Source organism: Canis lupus, chromosome X, assembly GCF_048164855.1.
Source record: "Canis lupus baileyi chromosome X, mCanLup2.hap1, whole genome shotgun sequence".
NCBI lineage: Eukaryota > Metazoa > Chordata > Mammalia > Carnivora > Canidae > Canis > Canis lupus.
The window spans coordinates 32,903,369-32,922,136 of NC_132876.1; the positions used below are offsets into that span (position 1 = coordinate 32,903,369).

Consider the following 18,768-nt stretch of genomic DNA (forward strand, 5'->3'; position numbering starts at 1 on the left):
TGGGTGACTCATAGTAGCATTTAAAGGTGTGGCCTCTGGAATCAGACTGCCCGGATTTTCACTGGGAGGACCATAGGCAAGTCACATAACCAACCCTGTGCAGCAGTTTATTTACCCAGAATATGGGAATAGAGATCTACTCTGTAGATTATAGTGAGGCTCGAATGAGAAGCTAAATGCTTAAAAAGCAAAACAAAACACCCTAGTAAAGAGCCTGGCATGCAGTGAACATTTAATGGATATTAGCTGGGCCTGTGGATGCCTCGGGGTGTAAGAACATGACTCCTGCTTGCTGACTAGATGACCGCTGTTTGGGTTTGGGCATAAACAGCCTCCCTGATCAGGATGGAGGACCAAACCCAGTGACTATGAGAAGAGAACGCATGAAGCTCTGCCCAGGAAGTGAAATGTAGCAACTTCAGTCATCACAGTTAGCCACTTCCAAGTGAACTCATCCCTGTAGAGGGCCTAAACAGAGGGCTTGATGCCACTTGTGGGCACAATGTTCCCCCGTCATGGCTGGTCCTTGTAGGGCTTATAGGAGGAGCATGTGGCCCTGAGAATGTAGCTGTATGCTGGGAGTGGCAATAGGTAGCCTGAGGGCCAAAGGGGCAGTGATCTCCCTTGCCCCCATGACTCTGCTGAATATTCCTTCAATGTACCTCTAAAATGGAAGAGAAACAAGATTTTGAGAGCAAAACTGGACTTCGCGTGAGTGGGTTATTTCAGAACTTAATTTGTTGCACTTTGTGGCATCCAGAAATGGTTAATATGAACTCACTGGAAGCTAGGCAGCACTCTGCAGTGGGGTTTGGAGCCAGCACTTCAGTAGATGGAAGAGAAGGGTTTTTCAGGGCTTTTAAAGGTAATAATTATATTTGCTAATACATGTGTATAAAGGTGGGCAGTAAACATGGATGGCTGGTCAATCCAAGTATAGGTTGGAATGGGAAAGTCAATCACAGAAAACCAGAAAGTGGGGGGAAAGGGGGGCTCAGAGATCCAGAAGCAGGGCTCCTTGGGGCCTGTACCCTCCTTCCTTGACCAGGGCATGCCTTTACATTGGGCTGAACGTGGACAAATACAGTTGGGAAATTCCTGCATTACTTGGAAGAAGCCAATATGGGGAGTACTGACACCGGTCCCTCCCCATCCCACCTCAGCCCCTCCTGGGAGTGATGAAATCATCAGAGAGAGGAAGGAAAAGTTGAAGTATCTGGTAGCCTGTGGGTCTAGGGCATTTGTTCTTTCTTTTTCTTGCTCTGATCTCATTTTGAGACTGGGCGTTCCTTCCAGGGTGGCATCTTTGGCCCCAGAGAACTCATAGGAGCTGTGCCAGGGTGGATCCCAGAAAAGCAGCAGAAAGTGTTGGTTTTGGCTTTGCTCAAGGCCAGGAAGACAACTGCAAATGAGACCTTCTTTTTAGATGACCCAATGCAGTTCTCCAGAGAGGGTTATGCAGGCATTCTGGGCAGGACTGCCTGAGAGGGAAGACCGTGCCTTTGGCCAGGGTGCGCTCTATTTCCTGACCGCCAGAGAGTGGCAGACTGGGCACACAACTCCAAAAGAGCCAAGTGTTTCCTCCGGGATCTACTGGGATCTACGTGGTCAGGAGTTCTCCTTTTTCTCAATTACCCAAAAGACCTTGTCACACAAAGGTCAAGCCAAGTGGGATTTGCTATCATTCTAATTGTCCCGGCTCCACTTGTACTTTGTTTCCCAGGGGCAAAACAGAACTTGTGCAAAGTCACTGATGGCAGGAGACTAAAACTGGTACCGAAAAGGAGAGGTTGCTGAATCTCTCTTGCTGGACTCAGCTCGGTCAATATCGCTCACTATCCCAGGCAGTTTGACCAATTTTCTTGTCAAAAGGTTTGCGCTTTGGGCCTTAGCTTTAGCCTATCGTGGAGACTTGGTTTAATGGAAATAAAAACACGTAACTTGTTTTTCACAAACATTTTATAATGGCAGAGAAAACAGAGTAGGTAGTGTATTCTGCTTTAAGCAAACTCAACATACGAACAGATTTACAAACAAACCCGGGGTGGATTGTTGGCAAAAATGTTTACAACATAAGTCTTTAACAGGATTTTCTGGTGCATTTTTAAAAAACAGTTTATGGCCAGATTTTCTAACACATCAGTCACATTAACTAACTCACGGCAGCCTCACTCTCAAATACATGAGAGCTTACTCTCTGAGGGCAAGTCTACTTTCTTGAAAGATCTGGTCAAATGTATTATAAGCAAACAGGAACAAGAACAAAATAGATGGTCCGATAGCTTTCCTTTCTATTCTGCTTCCAACAAAATGATAACTTATTTTGGGTCATTCTTGACCTAAGGTTACGGGTACAGTTTCGTTAGATACAAAGTGAAACAACAGTAAACATTTCTAATGAATGAACAGCTTTCACAGCAACTGTCTGTATCAATCACATTGTTGTTACAACATAGATAAGCTGAAACTGCATTTTTGTACAGATCCGGAGGAAAGAAATCCCTAAAGAGAAACCAAGCATATAGAGGTAGTTGAATAGCAATGGGGGGGAAGCATTATCTTAATTCCCCTTTCAGTTTATTACAGTGCGAAAATAAAATGGCTGCTGAACAAACAACTAGACTAACAAACACACAGACATATTTGTGACTGTTTGAGTGGTTTGCTTGATATTTTAATCCTGGCATGACTGAGGGCTACATGAAATGATGGAACTAGTTTATCTAAATAAGCCTATGATGCCACATTGACCTATTTGCTCTCCTTTTATTTTGTTGTTTATTGTTGCTTTGACAATAGATAAATGTTAGGCAATTTTGAACATGACGCATAAGCTACAGTGGTGCTTTGTAAACTTCTGTTAATCACATTTGCTGCAACAAATTTTTAAACGGCTATAGAGTCATGAAGCAAAAGCTTTCAAATGACACCAAAAACAGAGATTACAGGCACTTCTCTCTCAAGGTTAACTTAGCGCATTTATAAGTGAAAATGTCTTTATTTCACCTCTGGATGTGCACTATCCAGAATCTTAAACAGTTGAACAGTGGGAGCTATCGTTCTAAGAGGAACTGAATGTGTACACTTTATGTGACTCCTTTTCCTTTTTTCTCTCTGCACTCAGGAAGGGCCACAAACTGAAACCCATGCAGCTGGCTGCTTTTCAGAACTGCTTTCAATCATAAATCAAAGCCTCATTTCTCAAGCCCCAGATGGGCTGAAAAAATGTGTCCTTTTCCATTATTTGGGCTGCCTTCCATTTGTATCTATATTATACACTTCTGATATGATTTTGCCTTGGTAAACAGAAATGGATGCAAAGTTAATTATGTTGGGAACTCAAGGAATGAGTCCTTAAATGAAGCTCCCAATTTGGAAAAGGAGTTAGCAGGGGGGAACACAATCCCCGATGGATTTTGGTCTATCAACAGCATGCAATCTGTTGACAGTAAGAGACCTCTGGGTGCTGTGAACCAGCCTCAGGAGCTCCACTGCTCCAATGGCCAGTCACAGGGGATTATCTGAGCCAGGCCAGCCCCACAGGCAGAGCTGGAAATGCCATGGGGCTAGAAGCAGTCAGCCTTCGGAAAAGGCAAATTCTCAACATAGTCAGTTCTCTGCTCCATTAAGTCAGGGGCAGGCACTCTTTTCTCCAGGATGTCTACAGAGAATTAGTTTATCATTGTTCATTTTCTACATTTTGCTGGTTATTAGCTAGCAGCAGTGGTACAGTACAAAGCAGAAAGGCATAATATCTGCTTGGTACCATATATATACGTATGTATACACACACACACACACATATATATATATATATATATATACACACACACACAAACACAGAGAAAATAATCTAGGTTATGATAAGAAAATTAACCAAATAAACGGCACTATCTACCAAAGGGGAAGTCTTGTACTTCTGGCCTAGACTTAGGCTTATGTTTTTTCTCTGTACACTCTTTATACCAGAACTTGGCAGCAAAATGGGCAGCCGGGGTGGCTCAGTGGTTTAGCGCCGCCTTCAGCCCAGGGCGTGATCGTGGAGATCCGGGATAGAGTCCCACGTCGTCGGGCTCCCTGAATGGAGCCTGCTTCTCCCTCCCTCCCTCCCTCTCTCTCTCTCTTTCTCTCTCTGTGTGTCTCATAAATAAATAAAATCTTAAAAAAAGAAGCGATGAATTGGTTATTCTAACGGAGGTAGAACTTCAGGTTTCCACTATATCAGAAATTCTAGACCTCCAAAGAGCACTACTTTTTAGTCCTACTGAAATAGGGAAAATGTACTGGCCTAGAAGTCTCCTTTGTCTCTAACCTCATTTGTTTTCTAGTCTTTTCATTTTCCCAAGCAGACCTGGCTCTAAAAGGAATTAACTGGAAAGCATCAAGTTATGGTCTCAGAATCAGTGGTGTGGATCCCTCCAACCACATTTAAAGGGGGTAGATATGGGTACTGTGTATAAAGCCAGTGTTTTATGCAAATGTGGGCCCTTGATGATATTCTATGACCATGAATAACCTAATCATGGCTATTATGTTTTTAATGTCTCATAGGTGCTAGGCACTCTGCTAAGTGATTTACATATACTACCTTATATAACGTTCATAACAACCCTATATGTGATAATTACTACCATTTGCTATATGAGGAACCTGTGGGCTCAAAAACAAGTTAAATCACAAAACAAAAACATCTACCAAGGGGAGATGCTTATGACATTTTCTTTGCTGCATTTACACTAGATAACAGGAGAATATTTTACTAGGACTGTGCTACGATTAGTGGTTGGGCACCGAGTGGGAGGGGGAGCCTTTAATTTCCCACTCCCTGAGCCTTGTAGAGTTTGCTTAGGCAATGACCATGCCTATACTTCCATTCTTCACTAGCTAAGTCTGGCTGCAAACATCAAGCCTGGTAACATAATGCTCTGACATATAGCATCCACTTAGGAAGTACAGAAAAGATCATTTGGTTTCTGCTTATGTGAATCTTTTTTCTGTTGCCTGGATCACCTCACTCTCCCTTCTCTGTTTCTGGCCAGAGGTGAGGACGGAAGAAGTCAGATTGGTTACGTGAGGCACTCACCTCTTCTCAATGAGGTGGATGGGCTGCACTGCATCCGTTTAGCATCTGTAAGGGGATCATTTGCAAGACAGTGCGAATGGTAGGATTCACTTCTTGCCTGCCCTAATCTCTTTACTCCATCACTGTATACCCCATTCTCATGGCATTTCTCAGATTCTCCTGGCACTAAAGGAATCACACCAGCACAAAGCAGGCTAAACAGGAGCTCCTTCTTACCTTCTTACTCACTATTCTTCCCCTATATTGAAATCTTTGGCCCACAGCAGCTAGGAGGAAAGGCAGTGCTTAGATAAAAACCACTGTTTCCTTTAAAGAGATTTACAAACCAAAACAACAGTTTGTTTTTTTTAAGGGTTCTACTTTTTCTACTGGCTTCTTTATACTTGTAGTAACAAACAGCCCTTTTTCATGTGTTTCTACACATGTTAGCCAGGTTGTGAATCTCAGAGCCCTGAGAAGAGGTGGGATATGGAGGCTATGATGTGACAAAGTGAAAACCATTCCCTCTGAAGGGTTAAATATCATCCTGCCTCAAAATCCCACTCCTAACTGCACTGAGGGGAAATGATTTACCTTTAGAATTAGACTGTTGAGATAAATGCCTATAATAGATCATACTAAATGATGCTCCTCTGATTCAACTCTTCATTCAAGGAAAAGCATTCCTTCAGCCCTGCTCTGTATAACATATAGAACATGTTTTATTTTACTTTACCATGGCTTATTCTATAATGTATACCAAATCGCTTATGTATTTTATATTGTTGAATTCAAACTGAAAGTCAAATGGAACCTGTGAAGATTGGTGATCTCAATGTCACTCTGAACTTCCTTTAAGCATCCAATGGGGTAGATAGAAAAATGGCTCGAGAACTGGGATCAAACATAGTAAAATGTGATAAAAGCAAAAATGGCACATTTCTAATACTGTTACTTCCCCCTTGGTAAATGGTAAACCACGTTAATAAATAAAGCAACTGGCTTTTCAGTAACGAACACTTAAATAGTTACATACTTGTAGAAAAAAGGATACAGTAGTGCAAAAAATAAATTATTAAAACAGAATGAAGGATGAACATTATTTTACACAATTCTGTATAAAACCTGAACCATTTGGAATGAGAACTCAAGTCAGTGAAACAACACAGCAACATTATTAGTATCTGTTCTTCACATTTCAATCACACACTTAACTATGCAAGAAAGAAAATTAAAAGCAAAACCACTTTAAACCTTCAGAGAAGTTTATGTTGAAATCAAATTAATTTTTTTTTCTGGGCTTTTAAACACCTCTGCTGAGCATGTAGTTGTGCAGCATGTCAAGAAGCATCTTAAGACAGAAAGTTTCAAACAGGTCCCATGCTTTTGGTCTTTCGACATAATTTCTCTCTGTGATCAACAGCAGGGAAATGCCTATTTGATACTTCCTTCTGTTAAGATGTTATTGCAATTAGATATATTTACAAGATGACTCCCCCCATGGGTGGTGGGGAGGATGGGAGCTCCTCTCCAGCAATCCACTCTCACTAGTTTTGGTTTCGGGATATAAAGGCCAGGACTCGCCGAATACCGTTCAGTCTATCCTTTAAGGACCTCATTGCTAGGAATGGGAGCTGAGCTCGGCTTTCCAATGGAAGAACTGCTAAGGTCCACCAGCACCAGGCTGGACCATTCGGGTTAATCTACAACAGAAAAACACGATGGGTTCATCCTATTCCCACAGAAATGAGATCAGTCTGCAGGTTTCCCAAGCCACAAGGTAAATATCCCAGGTGGAACTGCTTCTGTGTAAGGTAAACACTGCTATTTACCCCCCAGGTCTACTTCCTCCTTGCCTGAGCTGGTCATGTAGCCACGCAGAAAACAAAGGCTGCATTGCAGTTAGGGGAGGCGATGAGACAAAGTTCTGGCTAATGAGATGTAAAGGGAAGTTCTATGTGCAACTTCTGGGTCATGCTCTGGGAACAGGGCATGTGCCCTCTGCCTTACTCTTTCTCTCTTCCCCTCAGCTAGAGCATGAACATGGTGATGATCAGCCTTCTTCTATCAGGAAGACAGGGCAACATTCTAAGGATGGTAGAGCTTTGTGATGAACGAGACTGGATTTCTGAATGATCTCATCGAATAGAGCTGCTCTAGCCCTCTATCTGGCTCAAGCTACCTCTAGTTATTTTTAGTAGTTGTCAAAGTAAACAAATCAATATCCTAACAGATACCCTATACCTCCTAGCCACTGTGATTCTGTGAGCTAGAATGTTCACTACTCCATTTGTTCTACTTTGAAGATTCCATTTAGATTCTTTGGACTGACACACACCACATGTGAGCCTTCAATTCCCATGATCCCTTGTGCTTGGCATGTCTCTTAACTCCCTTTATTTTCTTGCTTCTGGCCGAAGGCAATATAGTACACACACCGTGTCACTCTAGAAGGCCACAGTTAGCTTCTCCTCCTCTGAAACCAAAGCTTATGATCCATAGCCCAAAAGTACAACAATCCCACTTTGCAAAAAGTCCAATTTGAAAACACCTTCACATTAGAAATGTATTCTGTTCCCAGGTTTCTTTTTAATAAAGAGCTTTCCCATTCCACACGAATTCTTCACCAATTCTGCTTGTCAGCAGCTTCACCGGCACATGATATAGTCACTACCGACTTATTTCCTACAAAGTCTGAAATGGGCTCTCAGCTCACAACTCTCAGAAGTTTAGACTATAGAGAATTTCATTTTGGTCAGACCACCTACATGTGGGACTATTTGCCTCCAAATTGGTTCACCTAATTCTCCCCCAAACCTTGCTCTTTCTTGGCTTCTCTGTGTCTGTAGCTTCATTTGAATTCTTTTTTGTCCCTCACTGTGATCTGTAACAGGCTCTCCCTCCTATTATTAGTTCTGAATGTGAAATTAACATATTCTAAACTTCTTTTCCCAGGGCTATTAACAAAGATATTTAAGCTGATGTTAATACTTGTGGTTCTTTCTGAGAAATCTCCTGAGGCTCAGAACATTTTTATTAATGGGACCACTGGGGCTGCAGCACTGACTGGATCAAACTGGTTGTTGTTGTTGTTGTTATTATTATTATTATTATTTTTGCTGCTGCTGCCAAAGCAACATGATAACAGTTCTAATAAGAAAGGAAATGAACCCAAGATTTCAGCTTTCTATGTCATCGAGCCCTTATGAATCACTCCGTGGCATCTGTGTTTTCTCTTGTGGAAGATGCTGTATCATTGCTGATTGCTACCTTCTGCCTGACTGAGGGAGAATGCTTTCCAGAAGGTGAAGGGGAACATTACACTTGATCGTGAGCTTGCTCAGAGCTCTGATGTAGTCCTGAGTCACAGTGGCCCAGAGCCAGGAGCTAGGTCACTGGGAAGTACTGACTGGCCTTTCTCCCTTCAACATTCATGATGCCTTTGCATGGGGGAAAAGAGCCACCTTTGTGGTCTGGAGAAAGTGAGATGTTTCAGCTCATTGGGGAACAGATTGGTGTCTTATAGCCCAGATGCAAGAGGAAGAGGGGACTTTAGAGATTTCTTCATCTACCTCCCTCATTTTAGAGCTGGGAGAAAGGTTGAGAAAAGGGAAGGGACTTACCCAAGTTCACACAGCTAGAATGGTAAGGATCAGTCTCTTGGCAGGGAAATCAGAACATACATATTCTATGTTACTATTGTAAAAGAGTCGGGAATGAGTCTTAAGTAAAGAATCAAGGAAATCAGGGAGTGCTGATGTAGAGGAGCCAGCTCAGAATGTAGGAAAGGTGATCATGGGCAAATATTTGACTAGGTTATCTCCAGCCTTGTTCTAGAGAGAATATTGTCTGATTTATACCAAGCAAGCAAAGTTTTGTGAAACTTAACTATCTCTACTTCCCTGAAGAGCTTCTGATCTACAACTTGATATCTCAAATGGATCTGTCCTCCCAGGAAACAGACTGATCCAGTAGAACCTAATGAACTGCTTTCTAGTGTAATTCAGCCAAGGGTAAATTTAAAGATTGTGTCTATTTGCTCATGACCGGCTCACCCCTGATGAAGACAATGACAAGGGTCTAGACCTACAGGGCTAAGTAGGGAGAGACCCAGGTGTGAAAAGATTCTGTGGTCTTGCAGTTGGAATCCTGTAAGGTAGCTGGTCCCATATCCAAGCTCCTGCAGCAATGGGGGAGAGGGTTATGAAGCTCCCCAGAAGTGGAAGCTTTTGGTCTTAGCTCCCAGGATACCCTTCTCTTAAGTCTGGCCTTTGCATGAATCTTGTCACTCCCACACATTACCGTGGTGTGAATCTGGACTCCCACAGAAGGTTCTTCTGTTGTTGGTGTCTGTGTTCCCAATCTGTCACTTGGCTTCTTTCTTAAAACCTGTCTTTGGATCTAAGTTCCTACCACTTTACTTTATTACTTCAATTCTGATTTGGGATCCTTTGGGTCTTACCCATGATGCCCACTGCTCAGCCAAACAATATCAAATTGGACTCATCTTCCTCTCTGCGCTTGCTCTGCCAAATGGCAACCATGCACCCATCTAATCCCAAACCCTAGGTTCTCTCATCTGGTGGGGGCATTCCATTACAAAGAGACATTTTTATATACCTGGGGATCAGCATCTTTCTCTGGCATTGGACCAAAGTGACTGAGTATCCGATTCTTCAGAGATGATTTGAGCGAATGAAACCACGATGATGCCTGCTCATAGACACAATTATGTAATCCCATGAGCTCTGCACAATCTTCTCCTTGAACCTGAAAGTATCAAAGTGGAAATGAAGCGCTCTATATTCTCCACTGCTCCCAAAGCCGCTGCTGACACTGACTCCCTTTGGGCAATCCAGCCTGCCTCTCTAGGAAGGCTCACCCTCCCAGCCTTCTCCTGTGTGGTGTGTGAAAGGTTCCTCAGCCAGAGGATGGGCTGTGTGTAACTGCCCATCTGCCAAGGGTAGAGGATGGAGAAAGGTTCCTTTGGGTAAATTAGCTGAAACAGCAAGATAGACAAAACCAGAGATGCCAACTGGCTTGGGTGGAGGCGTGCTGTTAAACTAGCTTATGCTGCTTTATGCCTCTCTCCTTTTCATGTTTTATATCTGCTTTTCCATTGTCCAGCGGGCAGAGAGACATGAGTGTATCTGTGTCTCACTGTGTAACTATTTTGCAAGTCAAATGTATTCATTCGTTGATCAAACATTTACTAATCTTGTATTGTGTAGTGAATGTAAATATAAATGAACATGGGTTATTTACCTCTTCTATTCATTAGTCCAGAACACCAAGAATTAACCAGACATGGTGTCTTTCTGCTTTACAGGATGATGGGTTATAGGGAAGAACTCTTAACCAGGTTGCACATTTAAAAATACAAATGTATGGAGGTGCCTGGGTGGCTCAGTCGGTTAAGAGTCTGCCTTTGGCTCAGGTCATGATCCCAGGGTCCTGGTATTGAGCCCAGCATTGGGCTTCGTGCTCAGCGGGGAGCCTGTTTCTCCCTCTCCCTCTGCCTGCCATTTCCCCTGCTTGTGCTCTGTCAAATAAATAAATATAATATTTTTTAAAAATACACATGTATGTGTGAATCCACAAATATCTCCAAAGAAAAAGTTTGAAAATATAAATAACTCAATAAATAAAGTGCACATGTATAGACATCGCTCCAGATCTATCCCTTGGTATCTCTGGCAAAGACCTAACTCCTAGGCTGAATGGGCCCCAGCGTTGTTGGTCTGGCTTGGCATTTCTTATGCATGAATACAACTCAGGAATGAAGCAGGGAAAGCCTGGACATGGAGTGCTCCTGATGCCATTCTAAAATTGAGCAGCAATCCAGCAGCCTTCAATGTTGCTGTAACAATTTGGTGAGAAATCCCAAGGCCCTCAACAGTGCTGAGAAATTCTTTTGCAAACATCTTTGTGTGCCAAGCTATCGGGTAGCCTGGCTTTGGGATTCTTGGCACTGGCCACCCTTACCTTTTGGTCTTCTATGTATTCAATGTCGGCTGTATTGTAACCATCTCGCTGGCCCTGGTGGAGGACCCTGAAGCGCCTCTTGCCTATACTGTCCACCACAGAGCGACCATCAGCAAAGAACTGAACATTTCTGATCTCCAGGATACACCCATACTCCGCGAACCTGCTTAATAGGCATGTATAAAAAAGTTAAATTCTTCATTTATTTCTGTGGCCTGGCCCCCAGCCATTTCTGTAATCCTAGGCTGTGCCTCGAGGGACTTCTGCCTATTTGCCTGTCCTGGGGTCCACAGCTGCAACTACACAACAGGCAGTGCCTGTGCAAAGAAAAATCTTTATGTAATAATATAACTGCTCTCATTTATTGAGCATATACTATGTGTTAGGTACTGTGCTCAGTGCTCTATGTGTATTAACTCACCAATCTTCCCAAAAAACCCAATGAGGTAGGCGCTATTATTGTACCCACTTTACAGATAAGGAAATTGAGTCACAGAAAGGTTAAGTAATTTGCCCAAAGTCAAACTTGCTCAAAGGCTGAAGCCAGAATATAAACCCAGGCAGTAAGACTCCAGTGCCCACAGTCTTACAGTAAAACAAATTTTATAGTATATACCCCTCATTTAACAAAAGATTAATCCGGGTAGGCAGCGTATTACATGGTAAAATAGAGACCAGGGAGACCCTGGTCTCTACAAACACACATGGTCACGAACTGGCTAAATCTCAGGAGCTGTGCCTCCCCATCTCCTGGGAGCATCCCAAAGTAAACCCAAATCCCTCTGCACCCAACCTCCCTTTACTCACATAGGTCCTCACTTACCCTTTGACAGGATCTCCAAGGCACATGCCAAACTGCCTTGTGCCTGTCTCAATGCATCTACGAATCATCAGACGGTAACAAGGCTCAAAGATGTGCAGGGGACAAGGAACGGTGGGATAGGCCATAGTACACACGAAAATAGGCACGTTCTTATTTAAGCTGTCAGGAAGAGCAAATGACGTGGATTTCTCAAAGCAATGGAGCAGAACACAGAAAGGTTGGTCAAACGTCACCTTGTGGTTCCCCCACAGGAAGGCAAGAAGACCTCAAGTTTTGATGGCTGATAAAAAAAAATACTGTGATGCAACCGACACTACAGGCTGAGTTCCACTGCCTGATGCAGAGGTTAGCCTGAGTACTGAGAGACTGAAACTGATACCCTGTACGTTCTAATTTGGCTAAAGACATCCTATAGTACCTTCATGTTGTAGGTGATAGTTATACCTCATATTTTTTTTTCTTTCTTTCCTGCTCTCTACTCAAAACAATCTCTTCAGGTGTCCTGCTGGTGGTAAAAGTGAACCTAGCTCTCCAGGGGGATGGTGGAAAAATCTCTGCAAGTTCTCCATAAGCATTTCAAATTTGCAAAGCCCCCAGGAGATCTGCTTGGCAGGCTCAGCTAGAAGGAGACAGGAGCAACAGAGGGGCAAGTGTAATCTAGCCCAGTGATGCTCAAACACTCCCGTGCATCAGAGTCACCAGGGGCCCTTAAATCCAGACAACCAGGTTACAGGACCCCCAGAGATACTGGTATATTAGCTCTGGAGTTAGGACCCAGGAATCTGCCCTTCAGCAAGTGCCCATGAAGATGCAGACACCCAGACTGATGGGAAACCACCAACTGGGCAAGCTCCTCCTGAATCACTGTTTTCTTTGTTGTCTGGTAAGTCCAATACTGGAAACTATCAATAGATATAAGACCATCTTCCCAAATCCCCAAAGGATTAAGTTTAGGATTTCTTCAAATAGATATTTCTCTGGTATCTTCCAGTGTTTATTAATAAGGCATTAAATGATATTGGAGAAAAGGGCTCAGAGAGACCGAGGCAAATTTAAGAATCAAAAATAAAGATGCCCTGAGTAGATCTACTATATAAGTCAATGGGAAAAAAAGGATTTAATTTTTAGCTTCCCAAGCAAACATCATTTGAAGTAAGAGGCCTACTCAAATAAACCAGGGGCAGTTTAGAAACGTTCTCTACAGGGTGGCCAGAAAACCAGAGCAGTTTTTGCCATCGGGAACCTTGCCCCCAGAATGCTATGAGGATTCCACTAGGGATTGGGAGGTGGAAGGGCAGCAGTAGGAGAGGCAGAAGTGAGAGACTGCCTCCTGCTTTTCCTCAGTGAGCTATTCTTCGAGACAAGCAGAAAGCTTGGAGCCCTACTTCCATCTCCCATCCTTACCCTTCACCTCCCATGTGCCTGGCAGAGGAGGCATAGAACAAACAGCAGTCTCACTATTACCATTGATTAAGTACTTACGTGCACCAGCTCATTTGATCTTCATAAGAAGTCCGTGAGGTAAGAACTGATTATTCCCAAGCTACAGATGAGGAAATTGAGGCCCAGAGAGGTCAATTGACTTGCCTAAGGCCCCGAAGTATACTCACTTTGTGGCAAAACTGGGTCAAAAGCCCAGGTATGTCTGGCACCAAAGTTCTTAACCTCATAGTACCTTCTAATGTATTTGCAGTCTTCTGTATGCTCCATAAGTTCCCCTGATTTAGCTACTACAACTTACTCCTACCAGCAACACCCAGTCACAAGGGCCAAGATGTGACCTGGTCTGTGGTTTGACTTATGCTTCTTCAGTGGTGTGCTGGTAAGCACTGAACAACTGGCTTATGGTGGGGGGTAAAGCTCTGGCTTATAGCATTTGCCAATTTCTGTAGTGTAGATACTCCCACCAAGGCCAATGTCAAGCTACCAACATGATATTGCCAAGTGAGAAGTTAGTACGAAATGTGCACATTCAATTCTGTGACCTGCTATGAGTGAAACTGAAAAAAGAGAAACATGCATATACATACTTAGAAAGTTCTTCCATCTCTTCTTCATAAAGCCGCCTTCGTTCCTTGAGTTCTTCTGGAAGGAATTTAGCTATTAGCTCTTCCATTATGACATTTTTGCTATATTTTCTGGATGCCAAGCACTATAGGGGGAACAGGGCAATGAGATATTATGCAGTCATTGGAAAACCACAAAGCACTTCTGATATAATGAGTAGAATAGCTCAGTGACCCACATATTGGAGTAACTTGGACCCACACATTAGCAGCTAATAACATCATAATGTGTATATTCTCTGGATGTTACATGCAACTAATTACTTTTATAATTAGACAAAAATATTTTAATAAGGGAAAAAGACCTGCATTGAAGTTTTAAAAAGTCTCACAGCTTTCCTAAACACCAAATTGAGATTATGTTCTTGTCCAAAAGGGGAGGAAACCCTTCCCTTTCCTTTTTCTGCTTACTGCATTTACAAGCTCACAAAAAAATGGTCTCCATCTGGGATATACTGAAAGTCTGTGGTCAAAAGGTTTAGGGAACAAAAAAGCCATTTTCAAGCACTTATCTTTTCCTGACCTATCCCACCCCCACTGTACCCCACCCCAATTCTCGGCTTCTGGATATTGCCAATCTAAATATTTTCCCCCCCTGCACTTCAGCTAAATACTGGTGATTTTGTCTATTTGTTTTAAAAATGTATCATCTAGGTATCACTGAAATTATGTTATAAACCATGAATTCAGAAGCAAACTCAGGTATATTTGTCACTGTTACTATCCTTCTGGATACCCCTGCTTCATGTGTATCCAGGGATTTGTAAGCAGTGGGAATTCAACTGTATGAACCAGACAATGGGAGTTAAAAACATCTGCCAATTGCTTGCTATGGACACTACCCACATAGATCCAGCAGGGGGAGCTCCTGAGTATAAAAATTGCTGGTTTGAGACCCTTTTTCCTTTCCCAGTATGGGCCCATATGTATCTATTCCGCAGTGAACAGGATTGGAATACAATATTTCTCTCTCTTGGAAATAGTGTTAAGTGCGCCCCTATGTCAATACACAGAGGCAGACAATAAGATCTTCTAGTCTCTGAGTCTGGGACCCCACAGCATCTGCTTCTAGGACGCCTTCTCAGTCACTGCCATCACCTGACTGCAGAAGATGAACTGCTTTGCCCAGCCCCAATCTTTGGGGGAAAAGCAATGACTCAGGAGGTAGCTAATCCAAGAAAGAGGTGACTCCTCCGCTGATGCTAAAACAAAAACCCAGGAAAGCCACATACTAAAATGTTAACAGTGGTTTTCTCCAGGTGCTGAACATTTGGGTAGATTTTTCTTCTTTCTGCTTATTTGAGTGTTGTAGTGTTACCACAACACAATGTGTTTTTTAAGGACCATGGACTCCTCACCTACAATCAAGCCAGCAGATCCCATCCCCCTGATCCAGGCAAGGTGTGATGGTGAGCCTCCCCTCCAAGTCCACATATACCTCCAGGGTTATCCTGGATGACTATTTCACTCGATTTCCTTAGTTCAAATGCTTGGGTGTTGGGAAAGCTCAACATGGGACTTCTCTGGACCTATATTCACCTAGAGATAGCCTTGCATGTCTGACCTCTTCTCGGGGACAACAGAGGTCAAAGAACACTAAGATTGACTGTAATGTGTCCTGCATAAGTCCCCAAGGGAGGGCAAACAAGATGAGCTTCCAGGGATTCCTGTTTTATTGGGAATTCCATCAAGGCCATCTGAAAAACAACAGTGGCAGCCTGTGTGGTTCCTTTTAGATGACCTGGAAGCCACAGAGCTTTCCAAGTAGCCAAGTATCTGCTAATAAGTACAGTGGCTCCTGGGGGGGAGGGGGAGAAGGACCACACTGAAGATCTGTGAGGTTTTTCTGGGGACCTGAGAGTGATCCCTTCAAACCACAGAATAAACACTGATGATGATGATGATGATGATGAGACTTCAGAGCTCATCTAGTCCAAGCCCAGAGAGGACAGAGGATTCACCTAAGGTTGCAGTGAAGCAGGTACCATGACAGACTTAGCATCAGGATACCTATTTTTCATCAATTGAATACTTTGGTTTCCACCACAAATCGATTTCACTATTGACAGTTCATAAAAAGCTGGATGTTGCCTCATTTTCCTGAAGGACTGGGTGAAGAGGGGAGAGGTAGCTCTAAAACAGGAAAAATAGATAGATGGTCTGAGGGAGTAGTCTGTCCTAGCACAGTGTACTGGCTTGGGATCCAACAGGCCACCATTTTAGTATCCAATTCCAAATAAGCTAACCTAATCAAGAAAGAAAGAATGTCTTACCTGTGAAAGACCATCTTTGCATAGCGGACACTTTGCATTGTGATCTAGGCATCTTTCAAGGCATTTTAAGCAAAATGTATGCCCACAAGGTGTTGTGACTGGCTCATAGAATAATCTGAAATTTAGGAATCAAAAGGGAAGAAATATGAACAAGACAAAAGACAGAGATACTTAGTGTTAAGGTTTTATAGTATTATTTAGAAAATTCCGTATGTGTAAGGGGAGGGGTCTTTTCTTTTTAAAATAATTTCCTGCTATTGTTGCACTTCAGAAAAGCATTTGCTTTCTTATTTCTGACCTGGATTTTAAAATAATGCATTTATCAATATTTATGACATAGCTGGATCATTTTGTAACATCAGTTATAGTCAGTCTCTTCTGACTGGCATCCAGATTGTTTTTCCCTGCCAGTCCCAGAAAAATAGAGATTAATTCCCAGAGTGTCTGAATAGATTAGGTTCTAAAATATTTAGCCAACCTGTTCTCCTAAGGTTATGTAAACACAGAGACAAACACACACACACACACACTGTCTCACACATTTACTCACTTATGTACTTTATATCACATATACAATGGAAAAAGACTTAGCTTCTTTGCTAACCTTGATTCCATTTTTCACCTAAGCAATGTTTACTGCCTGAAGGATCTCAATATTGTACCTGCAACACACACATAACTGCCCTTTATATGAATGGATTATTTTCTTAGAGGCAGTAGAGTAATACTATCAATGTGCTTACTGATACACACACATACACGTGTGTATGTATGTATATATATACGCACACACACAAATGTAGGTATGCATCCATATACTTCAATTAGATCCTACTTTCATTGCTTTGCAGGAGCTGGATATTTTCAAAGCAATCTGGGGAATCTTTTTAAAAGCTGTTCTATACATTCAGAGATTCACAGATTTACTTTGCTTAAAAAGAAAGGCTCACCTGCAGCAGGACCACTGGATGAGGGCGGCTGAAGATGGTGGTTCAGAAGTGGGGCTCGCTCTCACCAAAGGACAGGCAGAAGGGAAAGACAGATGCCTGACCAGCCTATTTTGACCTCACAAGAGTGTTCAGTTGAGAGGAAGAGGCAGCCAGCTGCACATCCCCCTCGTGTGGCCAGGAGGTGCATCAACAGCCTGGCCCACACAGCCAGGCTGAGCAGAACCAAAATGTCAGAGCTTGAAAAGTACTCCAGAAATATTTGAACCCACCAACTAGAATGAAACTGAGGTCCAGAGGGGGAGGAAGTTACTTATCTGTTAGCAGACGAAAGTCTATCCAACTTTCACCTTCCAGTCGTATACTCTTTCTGTTAAAACAATGATTCTCAACCATTGCTGCGTGTGAGAATCATCTGGGGAGCTTTTTCTTTAAATAGGTTTATTGATGTATAATTGACGTGCATAAACCGCACATACTGAAAGTGTACAATTTGGTAAGTTTCAACATATGTGCACACCTATGAAACCACCTCCATAATTGAGGTCACGAGCATACCTGTCACCCCCAAACATTTCCTTGTGTTCTTTTGTAAACCCTACCTCCTGCTCCTCCCCGCACCAGCCCTCACCGTCACCCGGGGAATTTTTTAAAACAATACATAGATCAATGGAACAGAATAGAGAATCCAGAAGTGGACCCTCAACTTTATGGTCAACTAATACTTGACAAAGCAGGAAAGACTATCCACTGGAAAAAAGACAGTCTCTTCAATAAATGGTGCTGGGAAAATTGGACATCCACATGCAGAAGAATGAAACTAGACCATTCTCTTACACCATACACAAAGATAAACTCAAAATGGATGAAAGATCTAAATGTGAGACAAGATTCCATCAAAATCCTAGAGAACACAGGCAATACCCTTTTTGAACTTGGCCACAGCAACTTCTTGCAAGATACATCCATGAAGGCAAGAGAAACAAAAGCAGGGATCCCTGGGTGGCGCAGCGGTTTGGCGCCTGTCTTTGGCCCAGGGCGCGATCCTGGAGACCCGGGATCGAGTCCCACATCGGGCTCCCGGTGCATGGAGACTGCTTCTCCCTCTGCCTGTGTCTCTGCCTCTCTCTCTCTCTCTGTGACTATCATAAATAAATTTAAAAATTTTAAAAAAAGAGAAACAAAAGCATAAATGAACTATTGGGACTTCATCAAGATAAGAAGCTTCTGCACAGCAAAAGAAACAGTCAACAAAACTAAAAGACAACCTACAGAATGGGAGAAGATATTTGCAAATGACCTATCAGATAAAGGGCTAGTATCCAAGATCTATAAAGAACTTATTAAACTCAACACCCAAGAAACAAACAATCCAATCATGAAATGGGCAAAAGACATGAACAGAAATTTCACAGAGGAAGACATAGACATGGCCAACACGCACATGAGAAAATGCTCCACATCACTGGCCATCAGGGAAATACAAATCAAAAGCATAACAAGATACCATTTCACATCAGTGAGAATGGTGAAAATTAACAAGACAGGAAACAATAAATGTTGGAGAGGATGTGGAGAAAGGGGAACCCTCTTGCACTGTTGGTGAACAGTG

The 18,768-nt window shown here is 42.7% G+C and overlaps 1 protein-coding gene across 7 annotated transcripts in view; it reads right to left on the bottom strand.

Annotated features, from left to right (window-relative positions):
* Positions 1–1,941: 1,941 nt before the first annotated feature.
* The window catches only part of LONRF3 (LON peptidase N-terminal domain and ring finger 3), a 40,100-nt gene continuing 23,273 nt past the window's right edge, over positions 1,942–18,768 (bottom strand). For 3 of the 7 annotated variants that reach the window (XM_072816623.1, XM_072816621.1, XM_072816618.1), the window contains 6 exons: positions 16,210–16,324; positions 13,901–14,022; positions 11,871–12,029; positions 11,048–11,210; positions 9,683–9,832; positions 1,942–6,765 (listed from right to left, as the gene is read on the bottom strand). In XM_072816623.1, coding sequence (XP_072672724.1) covers positions 6,610–6,765; positions 9,683–9,832; positions 11,048–11,210; positions 11,871–12,029; positions 13,901–14,022; positions 16,210–16,324 — 865 coding nt within the window. In that variant the 3' untranslated portion in view covers positions 1,942–6,609. Of the gene's footprint in view, positions 6,766–7,886; positions 9,243–9,682; positions 9,833–11,047; positions 11,214–11,870; positions 12,030–13,900; positions 14,023–16,209; positions 16,325–18,768 lie in introns of those variants that run through there. The other 4 variants (XM_072816622.1, XM_072816620.1, XM_072816617.1 and 1 more) reach the window with 2 other exon arrangements.